The sequence below is a fragment of the Sceloporus occidentalis genome, unplaced genomic scaffold (genome assembly GCF_023333645.1).
Source record: "Sceloporus occidentalis isolate IW3139 unplaced genomic scaffold, rSceOcc1.0.p SCAF_3, whole genome shotgun sequence".
In the NCBI taxonomy this organism is placed as follows: domain Eukaryota; kingdom Metazoa; phylum Chordata; class Lepidosauria; order Squamata; family Phrynosomatidae; genus Sceloporus; species Sceloporus occidentalis.
The window spans coordinates 81,228,325-81,245,059 of record NW_028316983.1 but is presented as its reverse complement, the minus strand read 5'-3'; the positions used below and the strand labels follow the sequence as shown (position 1 = coordinate 81,245,059).

General features: G+C 38.5%; 1 protein-coding gene across 4 annotated transcripts in view; it reads left to right on the top strand.

The window, feature by feature from the left end:
* Positions 1–16,735, top strand: part of CYB5RL (cytochrome b5 reductase like) — an 18,809-nt gene extending 2,074 nt beyond the window's left edge. For all 4 annotated transcript variants that reach the window (XM_089515206.1, XM_089515209.1, XM_089515210.1 and 1 more), the window contains 6 exons: positions 2,196–2,375; positions 4,546–4,694; positions 6,235–6,322; positions 9,412–9,516; positions 11,597–11,800; positions 13,032–16,735. In XM_089515206.1, coding sequence (XP_089371332.1) covers positions 2,196–2,375; positions 4,546–4,694; positions 6,235–6,322; positions 9,412–9,516; positions 11,597–11,800; positions 13,032–13,235 — 930 coding nt within the window. In that variant the 3' untranslated portion in view covers positions 13,236–16,735. The remainder of the gene's footprint in view (positions 1–2,195; positions 2,376–4,545; positions 4,695–6,234; positions 6,323–9,411; positions 9,517–11,596; positions 11,801–13,031) is intronic.

Below are 16,735 nucleotides of genomic sequence, written 5' to 3'. Positions count from 1 at the left end.
TAATTCTAGATTGATAGCATAAAAGCAACTAAATAATATCTATTTAAAAGTGATTTTGTATCTTCAGGTCACTTATTTTTAGTGTGTAGAGCCAACATACCAAGAGCTGGACAATACTTTTATCAAGTCCATCCAACATGTGACAGAATCATAGAAATGTAGAGTTTGAAGGAACCACAACAAGGGTCCAGCAACTTGTTAGTATCAGGAAACCCCAGCCAAAGCCTTACAAAGAAGATTGCCATTCAGCCTCTGTTTAAAAAGCTCTTAAGAAAATTCCCCTCAAAAGCAGTTTATTCCACCCTGAAAAAAGTTTCTACCATTAGAAGATTCTTCCTAATATTTACTCAGAATCTCCTTTTTGGGGGGTGGAGGGGACATTTCAAATCATTGGCTTAATTCTTACTCACTTACGCAGCAGTAAACAAATTGGCTCCATCTTCCCCATAACTGCCCTGTGAATAAGATAAAGATACCTCATATCACTTCTGTCTTTAGTTCTCCAAGTTAAATATACCATGCTCCACCAGCCATTCTTCATAGGGCTTAACTTCCAGACCCTTTATCATCTTGGGGCTCAATCAGACATCATTTTTAGCGCAATTATGCAAATCATCTCACTCATGCATTCCGGGTTTGTTATTCATACTATGCAACCACAATCGATGCTCATCGCTGCAAATTCAGTTGCTCAAATGTGCCAGCACTCAACTAAAGATGGAGTTGACAATGTGAATTCATTTGGAACATGTTCAAGATATTCAATGTTTTACACCCTGATATCGATTATCTCAGATTAAGTGGGGGGTAGCACCCCTCCCCCCCAAAAAAACATAATCAGATGCATTCAGGTTGCGTGTGAACAACAGAGATTCAATCTGGATTCATCCTGGATTATTTTCAAAGTGTGAATAACCCCTTCACATAATACTTCAAATTAGATCTGACCAAAGCAGAATTGTTGTTGTGCGCCTTCCAGTCATTTCTGACTAGCAGCAACCCTATCATGGGTTTTTCTCCACAAGATTTCCTCAGAGTGGGTTTGCCTTTACCTTCCACTGAGGCTGAGAGAATGTGCCTCTCCCAAGGTCACCCAGTGAGTTTCCATGGCTGAGCAGCAATTTGCACCCTGGCCTCAAGTCAAAGAATCATAGGCGGGCTACAGACCGCCACCGCTTGCTCCATGCAGGAGCCGTAGCAGTCACACCACGCGGCTCCCGCGTGGAGCAAAAAAGGAGCTCCAACATGGAGCTCCTTCTTGCGGCACCTCTGTGACGTCGCGAGGTGCCGCTGGCACATTTGCGACGTCATAGGCGCCGCAACACATCTGGACGCTATGCGTCCGATACGTAAAGATGGCGGCGCCCGTATGAACAGGGCGCCGCCATCTTGTACGTATTCTATACGTACTAGGGTTAGGGGGGTGCGGAAGCACCGCCCCTTCCTAACCCTAGTACGTATAGAATACGTACTAAATGGCGGTGTGTAACCCGCCATAGAGTTGGAAGAAACCATGTGGGCCATCCAGTCCAACCCCTTGCCATGGAATACACAATTAGCAATAGAATTGTACTATTACTTCCCTTGACCTGGACACTATAGTCCTGTTGATGCAGCACAGAATTGCATTTTGACATGTCAAGCCAGTTGTGAACCATCTTATTTTTGTGCATCTAATTTTTTCTTGCCCAAACATAGTACCTTCCATTTATTCCTGTTCAAATTCATTTTGTTAGTAGAGATAACTCTCACTTAATGAAGTAGTTGTGCCCTGCATATTACAGTTCACCTTCCACATTTGCAGTTTTGACTTTTGCTGATTATTCACGGATTTGATGAACATGTTCTCTCTAGGAATCTCTTGGTCTTCCAGCATGATTCTCTTTTCAAATATCACACTGGAGGACCTAGAGATTCCTAGAGAGAACACTTATCTAGGCATTTGTAGGCCCTCCAGTGCAATTTCTGGCAGATCTTGACCATAGAATTGCCCTGGAGGACCTAGAAATCTCTAGAGAAGTTCTTACAGCCTATGTTTGGCTGTCACCCAGAAATATGTTTCATTGGTGTTGGTGGAACTTGTTTCCAATGAAGGGCTGCACTTCTATAGAATTCAAATCCATGTTTTGATACAGCAAGGAGAGACATCTCCACACAGTAATTTTAAACAACTGACATTGATTTTCATTTTATAGATGATGGACGACAGTGAAGATATCTGGTTATCTCTCAAACCCATTGAACCATTGCCATCTCAATGCTGTGGCAGTGGCTGTAAACCCTGCATCTACGACATATATCAGAAAGAACTGGAGCAGTGGAAAGAAGCTAAAGCCAGAAAAGATAGAAGCCTCCTGACCAGGAAGAAGCAGCAAGTAGAAATATTTAAAATATTTGAATAATAAAATTTCAACTTGAGCAGTTCAGTTTTTTAAAAAAGAAAGCTTGGAAATACAGTCAGCCCACCACATCTGTGGATTCTGCACCAAGCAATGGCACCATCCATGGCTCAAAAATATTTCACACACAAAAATTCCAAAAAGCAAAACCTTAATTTTGCCATTTTATATAAAGGGACATTGTTTTACTATGCCATTGTATATAACAGGACTTGAGCATCCTTAGATTTTGGTTTTGGATTTGGTTTCCTGGAACCAAATCTCAACAGATATGAAGGGTTCACTGTAAATCCCATTCATCTCAAACCTACTTCTGAGTATGTTTGCTTAGAATTGCAACCTCTAATGTATTTGTTGATAATCTCTTTTGATAGCCATTGGGCAAAATGAAATAAAACACAACATTTCTGTAGTAAGAATACACAGGGTAATACATAAGAGGAAGTTCAGTTTATGTTACTGAAAGTAACAGCAATTTTCAGAGAGTTAGTTTGGTATTACTTCCAACATGCTCTTTTTGTCAGGTTATGCCTTTACTTAATAAGTTCTCATATTGCATCTTAAAATTAATGATCTGGAGTAGTTTCTATCATGCCAGTCTCTTGTAAGGATACATTTAAAAAGTAAGCCTTTTTGAAAACAGATACATCAGATTTCTTACCTGTTGAATATTTGTAATTCTAGCATTGTGTCTGTCAGACTCCTTTCCCATTCAATATGGTAACTGTATGTACTCATGTATAGGTCTAGAAAATTTCGTTAAAACAACCCACAGCTTCAAAATATTTAAAATATATATACAAATTTCCAAAAGCAAACCTTGATTTTTCTATTATATATAAGGGACACCGTTTTACTGTGCCATTGCATTTAATGAGATTTGAGCATCCATAGGTGTAGGTATCCACAGGGGCTCCTGGAACCAAACTCCAGTGATACCAAGGGCCCACTGTATAATGTTGCTTAATGAAGGAATATCTGAGATGGGATACTGGGGACAGAAGCTGCAGTTCTGCATACATTTACTGTGGCTTAAACCTCATTGCATATTGTGGATCTTATATTTGCAGAAACATGTATAAGATTCTGCTAAGAGCTTGGGGGGGGGGAATAAGTGAGAGGCAAGGAAGATAACAAAATCAGCATACAGTATATTTTGTCTGAAATGAGAGAAGCATGGTATCCATTTCCATCGATTTCCATTAGCCACCAATTAATGTAGGCATCAACATTTTGTGTCCTTGTAGGTATTGTTGAACTGGGACATCTAGTATTCCTCACACTGGTTCTGCTGGCTTAAGCATGGGAATCATTTCCATCAGCCACCAATTAATGCAGACATCAAAATGTTGTGTCCTTGTAGATATTGTTGAACTGAGACTCCTAGTATTCCTCACCATTGCTTCTGATGGCTAGGGCTGCTGGGAGTTGCAGCCCAACAACCTCTGGAGGGCCATATGATTCTGACCCCTGTCTTGCTATGTGGTGGCTGAGACAGAGACACATTCCAATCTGGATTGTGAGAAACTGAACCAGGAGGAGGTAAGGAACCTGGAGGAAGGAGGCTCTTAAAGGCTTCAAAGAAGCCAGAAAAAAAAACTTTTCCTGTCATTGGTTCATCATACTATGAGAGGTTTTACCCATATAGTTTGTTTGTTTGTTTGCTATTAATAGAACTATTTAAGACATGGAAGTTCTATTGAAAAGAAATGACAGAATATAAAAGTAAAAAATGTGAATTTGTTGTAAAAAGGAAAAACAAGGAGAAAAATTAGAATTAGGCAGAAAATTGCTTCCTGTTTCATCTTCTGCGACATCTTGCCATATAATTTGGATTGTTGCAGAGTGCTTCTACTACTTGGATGTTGATGTGTTTTTGGTTTCTCATTTTCCAAAATCATTATCAGCAAAAGCATTGTCAAGTTCAGAATTATACAAATCTGAAAAAGTCCAAGGATTTAAATGATGATTTCACAAAAAATAATTTATTGAATTATGATTTGTAGAAATATGATGTTCAAACCTTTTTTAAATTTGCAGTACCATGTTTCACTAGCGTTGTAAACATACACATTTTGATGTTTCTTTTAAAGAGAGGGGGCCTTGTTTTGTTTGAAATAGTAATTATTTATTGTTGCTCTTGCAGAGTACCAATTCAGAACTCACTCCAGAAACATTTACAGCTTTTGTCATTAGCTCTGTGGAACAGCTGACAGAGGACACCTACCAGTATACATTTGAATTGCCTGGATATAGCAGGCTGGGCTTGAGTTTAGGACAACATGTTGTGCTAAGGTAGTGTGCTACATTTCTAGTTAAACAGGCCATGGTACACAATTTAATTTGCATTTTTCTTGTTGTTCTACAAAGAGTTCATGCCAAGTAAATCATAATTTCTGTGCTTCCAAAGTGATTTTGTTGAAAGGACTTGTGAGCTCATTGAGCTTATTAGGTTTGTTAATTTTATGGTATATGCTACCCTGTAGTTGGTCTTTCCTTCAGTTTCAGTTGTGTTGGAGGTAGAATTAACTGGGGTAAGAAAACCAATTTAGAGAAAGAAAAAGAGTGAAAAATAAACGTATGTTAGGATGATCGCTGTGCACTAACTCACAAGGACAATATGTTAACTTTCTTTTATCCTCAGGCAGTTAAACATATTACAGTGCAGAACCACCTCTCTAATAATTTACATATTTATTACTTTTGTTTTTCTCCTTATTATCATGAGCTCAGATTTTACCTTCTCATTACCTCTGTGAGGTAAGTTGAAATACTGTCAGTCACTGAACAATATAGCTAAACTCCAGAACTACCTGGAGCTTTATTTTAGTTAATGCAAAGAACCATATTGAACTGAAAAGTTGTCAGTTGTTAATTTGCTGTTGACTGTTTGTGGGGAAAAGGTGATTAATTCTTCTCAAGTCATTTTTGACTTTTTAAGATTGCTGTGGCAAGTCACCAACATTATGACAGAAGCAGTTCATTAGATTAAATCACCATATTTTTTGTATTGTATTTGATTTTGCTGTTACCCACCTCAATCCTCAAAAGGGAGAGGCGGGATACAAATAAATAAATAAATAAATAAATTATTATTATTATTATTATTATTATTATTATTATTATTATTATTATTGACATGGTAGGCCAAGTACAGTTTTTCAAACCTGTTTCAAACCTGCATTTTTGGAAAAATGATATAGAGATGCAACCAGTAAATGGCAGTAGATATCAGAAGTAAGCTAGAAACATGCATATTTCCGGATCTTCTCAGCCATGCACTAGTCCTAGGTTGATATTAAATCTACCTGCATTTGGGGGCACTCTCAAATTTCAGATATGAGGTACCATTTATTGATATTATTTTAACATATTAATTAGCTTTTTAAAACAACTGTAAAGAGATCAAATGAAAGCCTTTTTCTGGCCCAAATCTTTTATAACCCCCCTCTTTATAGTTCTCTGTTTCTTTTCTTTGTGAGCAGCATAGCTATACCGCACAAGTACCTAGGCTGGCTGTGTGGTTTATCTGATCACAGAAAAAGGAAATATTCTTAAGGAAGAGTGGCATGGCAATGTGAGAGAGAAAAAGCTGAGGTTATTTCAGTCCCTTGGATCTCTGTGATTGCATAATGGGAGGGAATAATCTATTGTATTATTTGGCAAAGGACAGCCCATGAGGAAGGAGGAAGGATACCTGCAGTGCTTTTCACACAGCAACCTTTGCTGAGAGAGCAGTACTCTGCTGATAAGAATTGTCAGGGATTCAAATCAGGATTCCCTCCCTCTATCTTCTTTTTCTCTCACACACTCTCTTTTTTCTTCCCTTCCTTAGAGGACTAATAAATGGCTTGGAGGTTCAGAGAGCCTATACTCCAATTTCTCCTGTGAATGCTGAAGGGTACTTTGAAGTTTTAATAAAGGTAAATAGCTGCCTTTGTTCTATAGATGAACAGCTTGACATAGGAACTGTATCATCTTCTACAGCAGCTGAGTGCTTTACTTTGTACTTTAATAACTAGAGGCCTGCCGTCAAAGATTTGGCTTGTTACACCTAATCAATATGTGAGATTCTGTTGCTCCCTGCTTTCCTTGAACCAAGACTAGGTCTACAGTTGCAGCAAGGTAACAGGGTTGTTTCAGAGGAAACCAAAATATTCTCTGATGTTAAAACAAAACCTTTCTGCAAATTGTTGGGGGGGGGGGGGGCTGTTAAATGTTAAAATATGTGAAACCCTTCTCCCTGATGTATAATTTGCTGTATCGAGTTAGTTACATGGGGGGCATTTTAAAATGTGGCATCCCTTCTGCAACCTGAAAGAAGTTTTTACATTTTGCTGCATGTCCAGAGCAGGTGCCATTAATTCTAGATAAAAGCACAAATACCACAACTCAATTTAGTTGTAAAATAAGCTGAGCATCCTTAAGATAGCACTTGAAATATGTAGGACTGCAGCATCTCATGTTTGTGAGCGGTTTTCTATACCTGGTGAGGTCTTTCCTGTACTCTCCACTTGTTCACTACCTCAACGTGCTTACTAGTGCTGCTTTCTATTTGTAGTTTGTAAGTGAGTGGTATTACTGAAATCCAAACTGTGCATCACTGTACAGTCTTTCTGAGCAACATAGACCCATCTGTCCTGGCAGAAACTTGTATGCCTATAAGTTACCTCTTACATTGTTCCTGTATCTGAAGGCAGAGAAACCAGATGAACCCGCACTGTAGGGGATAGCTGTGGTGACTGCAGTGCAAGGAGTTCCATGTGGAAAAACACTGTTTTTAGGATTAGTATCAATCAGCTGACAAGGCAGTCAGTGATTTCTATGTGAGACTAAGTGATCTATTGGTTGCAGCCTCTGACTCATCCTGTTCAGAAGGAATGTTGACTAATTTAATCTCAATGTAAGGATGACTTATTTAAATAATTTCAAGCCTAGGAATATCAAAATCAAGTATATCTTTCTTTCTTTTTTTTTGACACCTTCTAGGGGAAGACAGATTTCACTCTCACTCTGAACCCTCAAACACTATGTCTTCCTTCCAGACAGGTCACACAGAACCCTCATTTTGCCCCCTGCTCACCCCCCAGGAGTATGTGCTTTTCAAGGTTTTATCATTGATTGTGTGATGAATTATACTCCTTTTGAGATGTGTATAGCTTTTATGAGACACTTGTGGGTGGATCATTTCAGCATTATTGTGGCAATTGGAGGGGGGAAATGCTACATTTGAGCTGCATTAATATGTTGCCTTTATAGGTTGACTGTGAAATTTCATATATGCTTGCTTATTACACACAAGTTTTGCATTTCAATAATAGTAGTAATGATTGTAATAACACCTTCCCTTTATATAGAACCTTTCATCCCAAAGGGAACCATAGTTATTCTCTGGCTGTAACAAAAGAGATGGAACACCCATCATAAAGCACCCATTTGTATAACTTGCTCTGTAGATTGTAGTGTATTTCTCACTATTCAGGCAATTTTTGGAAGTACTATATTATTATTATTACTATACAATCCAAGTGCTGTTCAGACGCCCCTGTGTCCCATGATTACGGCACTGCATTTCTGATACTACAGTTAAGTGCGAGTGAGTGGCGATTTTCTGCGCTTAACCCTCCCTTTGAGTGATTCTATAATGTTATGGTGTTTTTTGGCATAAAACCTGGCATAGAGGTTTTCTCTCCAGGAGTTTCTCCTCTTCTGTTTACAAGAATTCATTGTAAACCAGTTTGGTCATTTCTCCATTAGAACGAAGAAGAAACCTGTTCATTCCTAAATATAATATCTCTCCTGCAAGCAATATTTTAATGCATGGGAAATGTGTCACTGACTCTCCATGCCTTTAATTTAATATAGCTATCTGCCTTGTCTTCACTGTGTGTAGAGTTGCCATTATTTTTAGCTGACTCTGTCCCTCTGTTTTAGCAGCAACTTAACATACAAAAATTTAGCAACAAAAGTATTTTATGGATTGAGTGAAGTGATAAAAAGTATTATTAGTTTCTGTGTTATAAACAAGAGGCATCTGATAAATAGATCCTAGAGCATAAAAGCATAGGCAATAAATACATTTGTCAGGCTTCAGACTGCAAGACTCTTTGCTTTGCTATGACAGACACGTTTGTGACAGACTTGGAACTTTCTTCTGGAAATAGCTAATTTTTGTATGTCATTGCCAAAGAAATAGGAGGAAGACAGTGTCATGTTGACAACCTTAACTGTGGATATCTCACTTGATTCCTAGTTCATACAAATGTTTTTAACAGTCATTTTTATTGAGAAAGTTTGAGAGCTTTTATTGTGTGACATATTGTATTACGTAATCATAGATGAAAAAGGTGAGATTTACCAGATCTGAAACAAATTACCAAAAGGGCAGTGTTCATTTGAATTTCACTGCTCAGATCACTCCTTTGCTTGTTTTAAATGCCTAGAGGTCCACAATATATGAATGATTTCATGCCATGGGTGCTGTTTGGTACATGTGCTCGGTAAAATTCCTGGTTGCAACATTACTTGTAGTCAGAGCACATTTAAAAATGTGGTTTAGTGAGCGCAGCCATGATACAAAACATGGACTGCATCCACATCACAGAAATAATCTAGTTTGACACCACTCTGCTTTGGCTCAGTGCTACTGAATTCTGCGAACTGTAGATTGCTGTGGCACCAGAGCTTTCTGACAGAGAAGGCTAAATGTCTCACAAAACTGTAATTCCCAGAATTCCATAGCACTAAGCCATAGCAGTTAAAGAGGCATCAAACTGCATTATTTCTTCAGTGCAGTTGCAGTCATGAATTATTTTTGAGTGAGGTAATATGCCCAAACATTAAACATCAGTAGCTAAAGAATCATATCTAAATATTTGTGTGCTATTCCTTATATGTATGTTTTTCCAACTGATTTTTTTAATGGTCTAGCAGAAGTAACATGAATTGGCTTTTAACCTTGAGTTTCTCTCCTAAAATGTTTATATTTATTTACTTGGTGCTTTTTTACCAGTGCTATGAGGCTGGGCTGATGTCAAAATATGTTAAATCCTGGAAAGAAGGGGATGTGGTTTTTTGGAGGGGACCTTTTGGAGGTTTTCCTTACACAGCCAATAAGGTAAGACATATAATAGGCAACAAAAGGTGAAGAGAATAGTTTCTTCATTTTAGTTTAGAAAATGAAAAAACAAAAGAAATCACACTCCTTTTATGAAGATTGGTCAACTCTTATTATGCTACCTTTACCTCACATTTGCCCATACATTTGTCCATTACAAGAATTGGTGATGTAGAAAAGTTTTTTCATGTAACCATGTATTCCAAACTCCAGTCCACCTTTTTTCCTCCAGGTTTAAATCTCCGGTCTTCCAGAAAGCAGCTATTTCAGTTCTTGCAGCAGCCAGAAGGAAGGCAATGAGGTTTCTGTGCTTCAGAGCATTGTTTTCTTTGGTATACAAATGGAGTAACAAAAGTGCAGGACAGAAATTGATGGTTTGTTTGGTAATAAGTGAAATCATGTTTATGACCATCCAAAAACTTTCTAATTTTAAGACATTTTATCCACATTTGGAGCAAGGAGCTAGTATGTACCAGCATGATGATGAGATATTTTAAAGCTATTTTTGATAACTGGGAGTTAAATACCATCTGTGGATTGTTTTAAAGTATTCTCTCTTTTGTGTTGGCTGATCTGACTGAAAGGAGTAAGAGGACCAAATATGGAACAAGTTTCAGTCAGTAATATTCAACCCAGCTGTCAAATTCAGCATATAATGAATTGTCGGGATTTAGTGTTCGCGGAAATTCTCCTTTTGCTGACATGCAGGCAGCAAAAGAGTAAACTTGGTCAATTTGAAACCATGTAGTACTAATATGTTGAAGTTGAACAGAAGGATAGTCCTTAGTTTTAGGTTTTCCACCCATAAATAGAACTTTAGCACGGTATAGTCCTTGATCTCTCCATTCTTTGAACTGACTAAATGCATCTAGCATATAAAAACTTGGATGAAGTAAGAAAGGCCTCAGACGGGAGGGATCAGGAGCCAAAACATACCTCCAGTTTTGCCATATAGTTAATGAATGACAGAGAAATAGTTTTTGTAAGTTTGTGAGTGATTTTCTTGAGACTGTGGAGAAGATGAGGTTGAATTTGGGTGAGGAAGCAGACTTTGTCAGGGTTTGTCAGTTTAGACAGTAAACAGGTTCTCATTCCAAATTTGGAAGCAATAGTTTCCAATCTCGTCAAGGCTATGCTACATGTGGTAGGAAAGGAACACAGGGAAATCCATACTTGTTCTCACCATAACAAAATTATAATTTAGTGTAATCTATACATCAGCTATTGTATTCGGAGAAAGCGTTGGTTCCTCTTAGAGATTAACTGTAGGGCTAATACATTTAGGTTCAGATTATTTAACATTAGCTAGTTGTTGTTTTTTTAAAGGAAATTTATTATTTATCTTTTTAAAAAAATAAAAATTTGATTTATATTTAAAAAATCCAACTTTACAAAAAATCATCACTGGGAAGTATGAGAGAATACAGCCTGCCTGTGCCATATGCAGGCTTGCCATATGCGGACTTGAGCTCACATGGACGGCAAGTCCCAGCACGGGAACGCGCCACCATAGGAATCCATAGGATACCAGCATAGGCAGTTTTTCCTACACGGGGCGGGGTGGTGCGAATGGATCCCCCACATATAGGAAGGGCCCACTGTATTTCATGTGAGAGAGAATTCCTTTTAAAGATGGTCCTTACTATTTGTGGTTTTTTATGTATTTTTATCAAAATAGTATATGAATATATAAAAATGTACCATGCCATTAATTAATCTGGTGCATCTTCTTAGTTGATTAAACATTTTCACAGAATGAATGTGCCTGAGTACAACTTAAAGGTTGCAGTCCTCTTAGTTCACTTTTTATCTCACGAAAAAGTAGATGGAAATTGCAGAGGTAAAATGCAACAATGACACATTAAATAAAAATTGCCTCAGCTATGTATTATTTATCCAAGATGAAAAGTTTAAAAGATGTTTGGAAAATATTCAGACTTTGACATCATCATCATCATCTTATTATTATTATTATTATTATTATTTGGACTTTAAGGTAAAAAAAATGACAAATTGGCATCATAAATTCATTCATTTCCAGTTATTAAAACAGATTTTTCATGTTCTGCATTCCTTTTAGTATGGCGAACTTTTTATGCTTGCTTCTGGTACTGGACTGGCACCAATGCTTCCTATCATTAAGTATATCACAGACAATGAAGATGATGAAACATTTGTGACTCTAGTGGGCTGCTTCAGGACTTTTGAAAATATTTATTTGAAGTCTCTTCTTCAGGAACAGTCTCAATTTTGGAATATAAGGACATTTTATGTACTAAGCCAGGTAATATTCTAATAAGAAATGCTGGTTGTACTTCTTCCTATACTTGTATGATAGTGTAGAAGACATTCTGTACATGAGCATTCTACTATGGGGATTACAACTGGTTCACATGCAGAAAAATCCGGGCTCAGTTTTGGCATCACCAGGTGAAGCAGAGTCCCTCTTTAAAAATTAAACCCCTCTATAATTCTGAATTTATCTATAATATGAATGCACACACACATCATACTAAACTATGATTTGTTGCTGAATTCTAATTTGTTATAAGACACAAAATGCATGGCAGGTAATCATAGACACCATCCTGTCTTTCCTATTTCCAGTTTATTTATTTTCTGGTTCTTTTGTCACCTCCTGTTCCAAGGTGGGCAGATAGAGAAACAAAGTGGAAACAAGTCATGGTTACAGGTTGAGGCATCATGTCAAACCTAACAAGCCAGAGTTTGCAGGCCAACCCCCACCCATGGATTCATGTTGTGGTTTGTGGTTAACAAATCATGGGGGGTTGGCAGAAATGGCTTCACACATTATGAAATGGATCTCAACAAACAATATGTTGCCTTGTAATGACATGTAAGCATGATCTATAGTTTTTACATTTTTTGCAGTCACAAGATTGGGATTGGAAATTATTAGCCAGGAAGAATAAAATTTTATGTTTAATGTCTCTACACTTGATTTAAAAGAAATTAAAAGTGATGGGCCTTGTGACTAGTTTTAGCCAGGTTTGAGCTGCAGGAGTATACAGTGGGTCCTTGGTATCTGCTGGGATTTGGTTCCAGGACCCACCCATCCATGTGGATACCAAAATCCATGGCTACTCAAATCTCATTATATACAATAGTATACATATAAAACAGCAAAATCAAAGATTGCTTTTTGGAATTTTATGTGCACGTGAATATTTTCAAACTATGTTTGGTTGAATCCATGGATGCAGAATCCATTGATACGGAGGGTTTGTTGTACTTTTATGCAGCAGTTCATGAAGAACAACAAGACTATTGCTCATTAAAGCTTCCATCCCATAATTTAAGAGACAAGTCTTACATTCAGTCCATCAGTTGAACAATGAAATAATATGCATAGATCACTCTCAGTGAATTTATAGATGAAATCTTCTCAGTGCACTAGTGGATTTTGACCTTTCCAAATCTCCTTTAATAGATTTAGTGTTGACTGTATTTTCTGACATAAGTTTGCAAGCATCTTATGTTTTTTGCCTCTTCAGGAACATTCACTTGAAAATCTGCCATGGAGCTTTCGAGAGAAGACACACATTGGTCGAATAAATGAAAACTTGATTAAGAGTATGATGAAAACATGTAGAAAACAACCTTTTGTACTGATATGTGGCTCAGTGACATTTAATGAAGATATGGAAAAATATTTGAAAGCTATTGGTCTTGGAGAGGAATCATATTTTATATTTTAAAGACCTTGAAGTAAATAGTACATCTTTTCTACAAACAAGCTCAGTTCAGTTTGTGTTAACAATTTTCAAAACAATCCCATAAATTAACAACTAATAATGTAAGGCCTATAATTTTACCTGTTTCAGGGGATAGTGGAGAGAATATCAAGCTATAAGAAACCTTTAGTGTGATTTAATAAATTATTTTTTTATTATTATTATTTTTGCAGTACCTTCAAGTACAGTAGTTTCCAACTTGTAATGATGTTAAGGAAAACCTATCATGTCATTTTCCTGGCAAGGTTAGTTGAGAGGGGAATGGACATTGCCTCCTTTTGGGGCTGGAAGAGTTTTTGCCATTTGCTCAAGGCCACCCAGTGGGTTTCCATGGTAGAGTGGAGATTCGAGACTAGTTTTCCTAGATCCCACTAGCTCTCCTAATAAATATACATAATGGAAAAATTCATTGCATTTTGGATTAGCCATAACTGCAACTTTAACAGAAACATGCATCAAGCTGTGTGACTGTCTGTTCTTCTCAGCATAAAAAAGTCTTTGATTGTTTGACCAGGATCTAACAGAGTTGATCCACTGACCAAACTGCTTCTGCCAAAAGATCTGGAAGAGGTTAAGAAAGAGCCAAAACAAACTGTCTAGAAACCCCCGGTACTTTGGGGACGTGGTGTATGCATGACACATGCCCCAACGTTGCCCAGAAGCCACCCGGGCTGCCCAAACGTGGTGCAGTTTGATGGCACTCCGGCCACATGCCACAGGAGAGCCATAAAGTCACAGCAGGGAGGGAACAACCAGCTTTTTGCCAGCTCAAAAAGGAGCAGCATTTTGCCACTTCTTTTAGGACTGACAAAAAGCCAGATTGGAGCTGTGGCATGCAGTTGCCACAGCCCCAACCTGTCTCTCTCAGAGGCAGCTTCAAACCACCCCTTCGGGGCAGTCTGTTCTACTCCAACGTCCCAGTAGTTGCTCCCTAGTGTGACATGGAATTTAGGCCTTCATCTACAATATATGGGAGCATTATAATTCAGTGTCAGAACAACTGCTTTGAATGGCTACGTTCCCAGCTTCACTCTGTGGTGTCTTCACTTAAGAGATCTTTAAATGGTAGACTAGTATTCTGCCTCATTACAACAAAGCTTCAAATGAAGTCTTTTGAATAAATGTTGCTAAGAAAACCCCACCATAGGGTCACCATAAATCAGAAATGACTTGAAGGAACACAAGAAGAAAAAAGCAGATCCATTTACCTCATATTTGTAATGAGAAGCTACCCATACCAGTTCCTGAGGAACATGGATGCACAATTTTCTCTCCCTTTTGCAGTGCTGTGAACATTGGAAACAGGGAAGCATATGTATAAGGCAGCCAGTGCATCTATGCTTTTAATGATCTCACAGCAAATAGGAATTCAGCAGGTACAACTGCAAACCAGGAAAAACTTTCCCTGGTGCATTTCTGCTTGTGTCCCAAACACAGTCTAAGCAACCAGTCAAAGGCTGATAGCTACACAGTTGATAGCCAGCAGCTAATGAGCAAGCCCAGTCACAGAGTAGTTCACAATTCTACACTTACTTTACTTTATAATTACAAGCCTTAAGTCTCAAACAGAGTTCAGCAATGTCCAAGTCAGGTACACAGCATCTAGAGTCAACAAACACAATCTAGATCAAGCACAGAGTTCAGGAATGCAACAGACAGCTAGGTAGATCAGGTAATCTCCAACAATTCCTGAAGGGCAGGGTTGGAAATTTATAGATCAGCAACTCAATGCAGCATTTGGTCAGTTAATTGCTGCATCCTATAAATCCTCTGAGACCGCATCAAGCCCTCTCATTGTTGTCTCCATTTAGCCAAGGTAGGTAGGGGTAAATTGTCTTCTATATCGTAATAATATTCTTTGCCAGAGCTGGTACTGCACTCTGGTCTATCTCTAAAAAATGTAACTCTGGAACCTCCTGGACTGGTTCAGCAGCAGGTCCACTGCTTCAGAGTCCATGTCCTTGAAGCAGGGTATGACACCTTGCCACATACTCTTTAAAAGTTTAAAAATTCAAGCAAAAAAGATTGAACCAAACGTGAAGAATTAAAAAATTGGAAGGTTATTTGGGGGAAGGAGGCAGAGCAGGGAGGGAGAAATAACCAAAGCGTGGGACAGACCATCCCAAAAAGATAGTCTCCTGGTGCCTAGTTTTGGTCCATGGGGAAGCCACAGCAAAAAGCGGGTTTTTGCGATGTCATAATGGTGCTGCAACATGCAAATGCTATGCATCCAGCATGTAACAATGGCGGCGCCCATCTGTACTGGAAGCGCCACCCCTCACATGTGACGAGGGCGTCCTATCCTGTCCATCTGGACCAAGCCTAAGAGGTAAAGCGCTCACTGGTTGGATTTAGTTTGACTAAAAATCTGCAGAAAGCCTATTGTGGGGAGAGGTATCCAGGAAAAGTATTTCTTGAGTTCAACAATCAGACACCAGATGATTAAGGAGAAGAGTGGGATATCAGGCCACATAGGTAGTAGAAGCCATGATAATCCAGAATCTGCCCTTAAAAAGTGATAAACCTATTAATGGGGGCTTTCATCCTCTTTAAACTACCCACCTTGTTACAACTATTTGGAAGTCCAGAAGAAAGTGAAACAGGCTCGAGGACACTCACTCTCTCCACTTCATCATGGAAGCTGTCACAACCAATTAGGCAACTATAGCAACCTTAACGAGGGCACTACTGGCTCCTGATACCAGGTTTCTGCAATTTCACTCCATTAGCACATCTGCACTTTGTAAGTTTTTATGTGCTGTGTACCTATAACCATCCAAAACACAATTCTCTCATTAGGTGAGTGCTTTGAGTATGAACTCAAAAAGTTTAGGCTGTTTAGCACTTTTAGGATGTTCTGGATTACATATAGCATTTTATGTATTTGAAAATTACATCACAAGGGAATTGATAAGTTGTGAGGCTACAAAGCAATGCATAAAATAAAGCACTTTTTAAATGTATTTTCTGCCCTACCAGTTTTCTCTTTCTTGATTCCACCTAGAAGTAGATATTGTGGTAGACATTTTCTTACAACAATATCCTAGCTTTAAAAGAAATCTTCCTGACCCTCCCCCTCCATCTTCTAACTGACAAATGGCAATTCTTCCATTTTAAGACGGAGCTTATACAGCACAGGCACCAGGTCATGAGAGGGTGAGACATGTCACAAGGCTGAAATACGACATCTCCTGGGCTCAGGTCACAGCTGGCGCCTCGGTGCAGTCCTTATGCCCTCTCTCCTGGCTGAGCACAACCATTGTATCCATTGTGTGCAGCAAATGGTGAAAACTGGAGACATGAAACAAGCCAGAAAGGAATGAAGAAAAACCAGACAAACAGAATAAGTCACACACCAAAAGAACAGGGAGGTGTGGGGTTCTGTTGCTGTGTTTCCAGTGCCTTAGAAAGATACAGGGGGCAAATATTGAATGGTGTGGCACATTTTATAATATGGAATAACT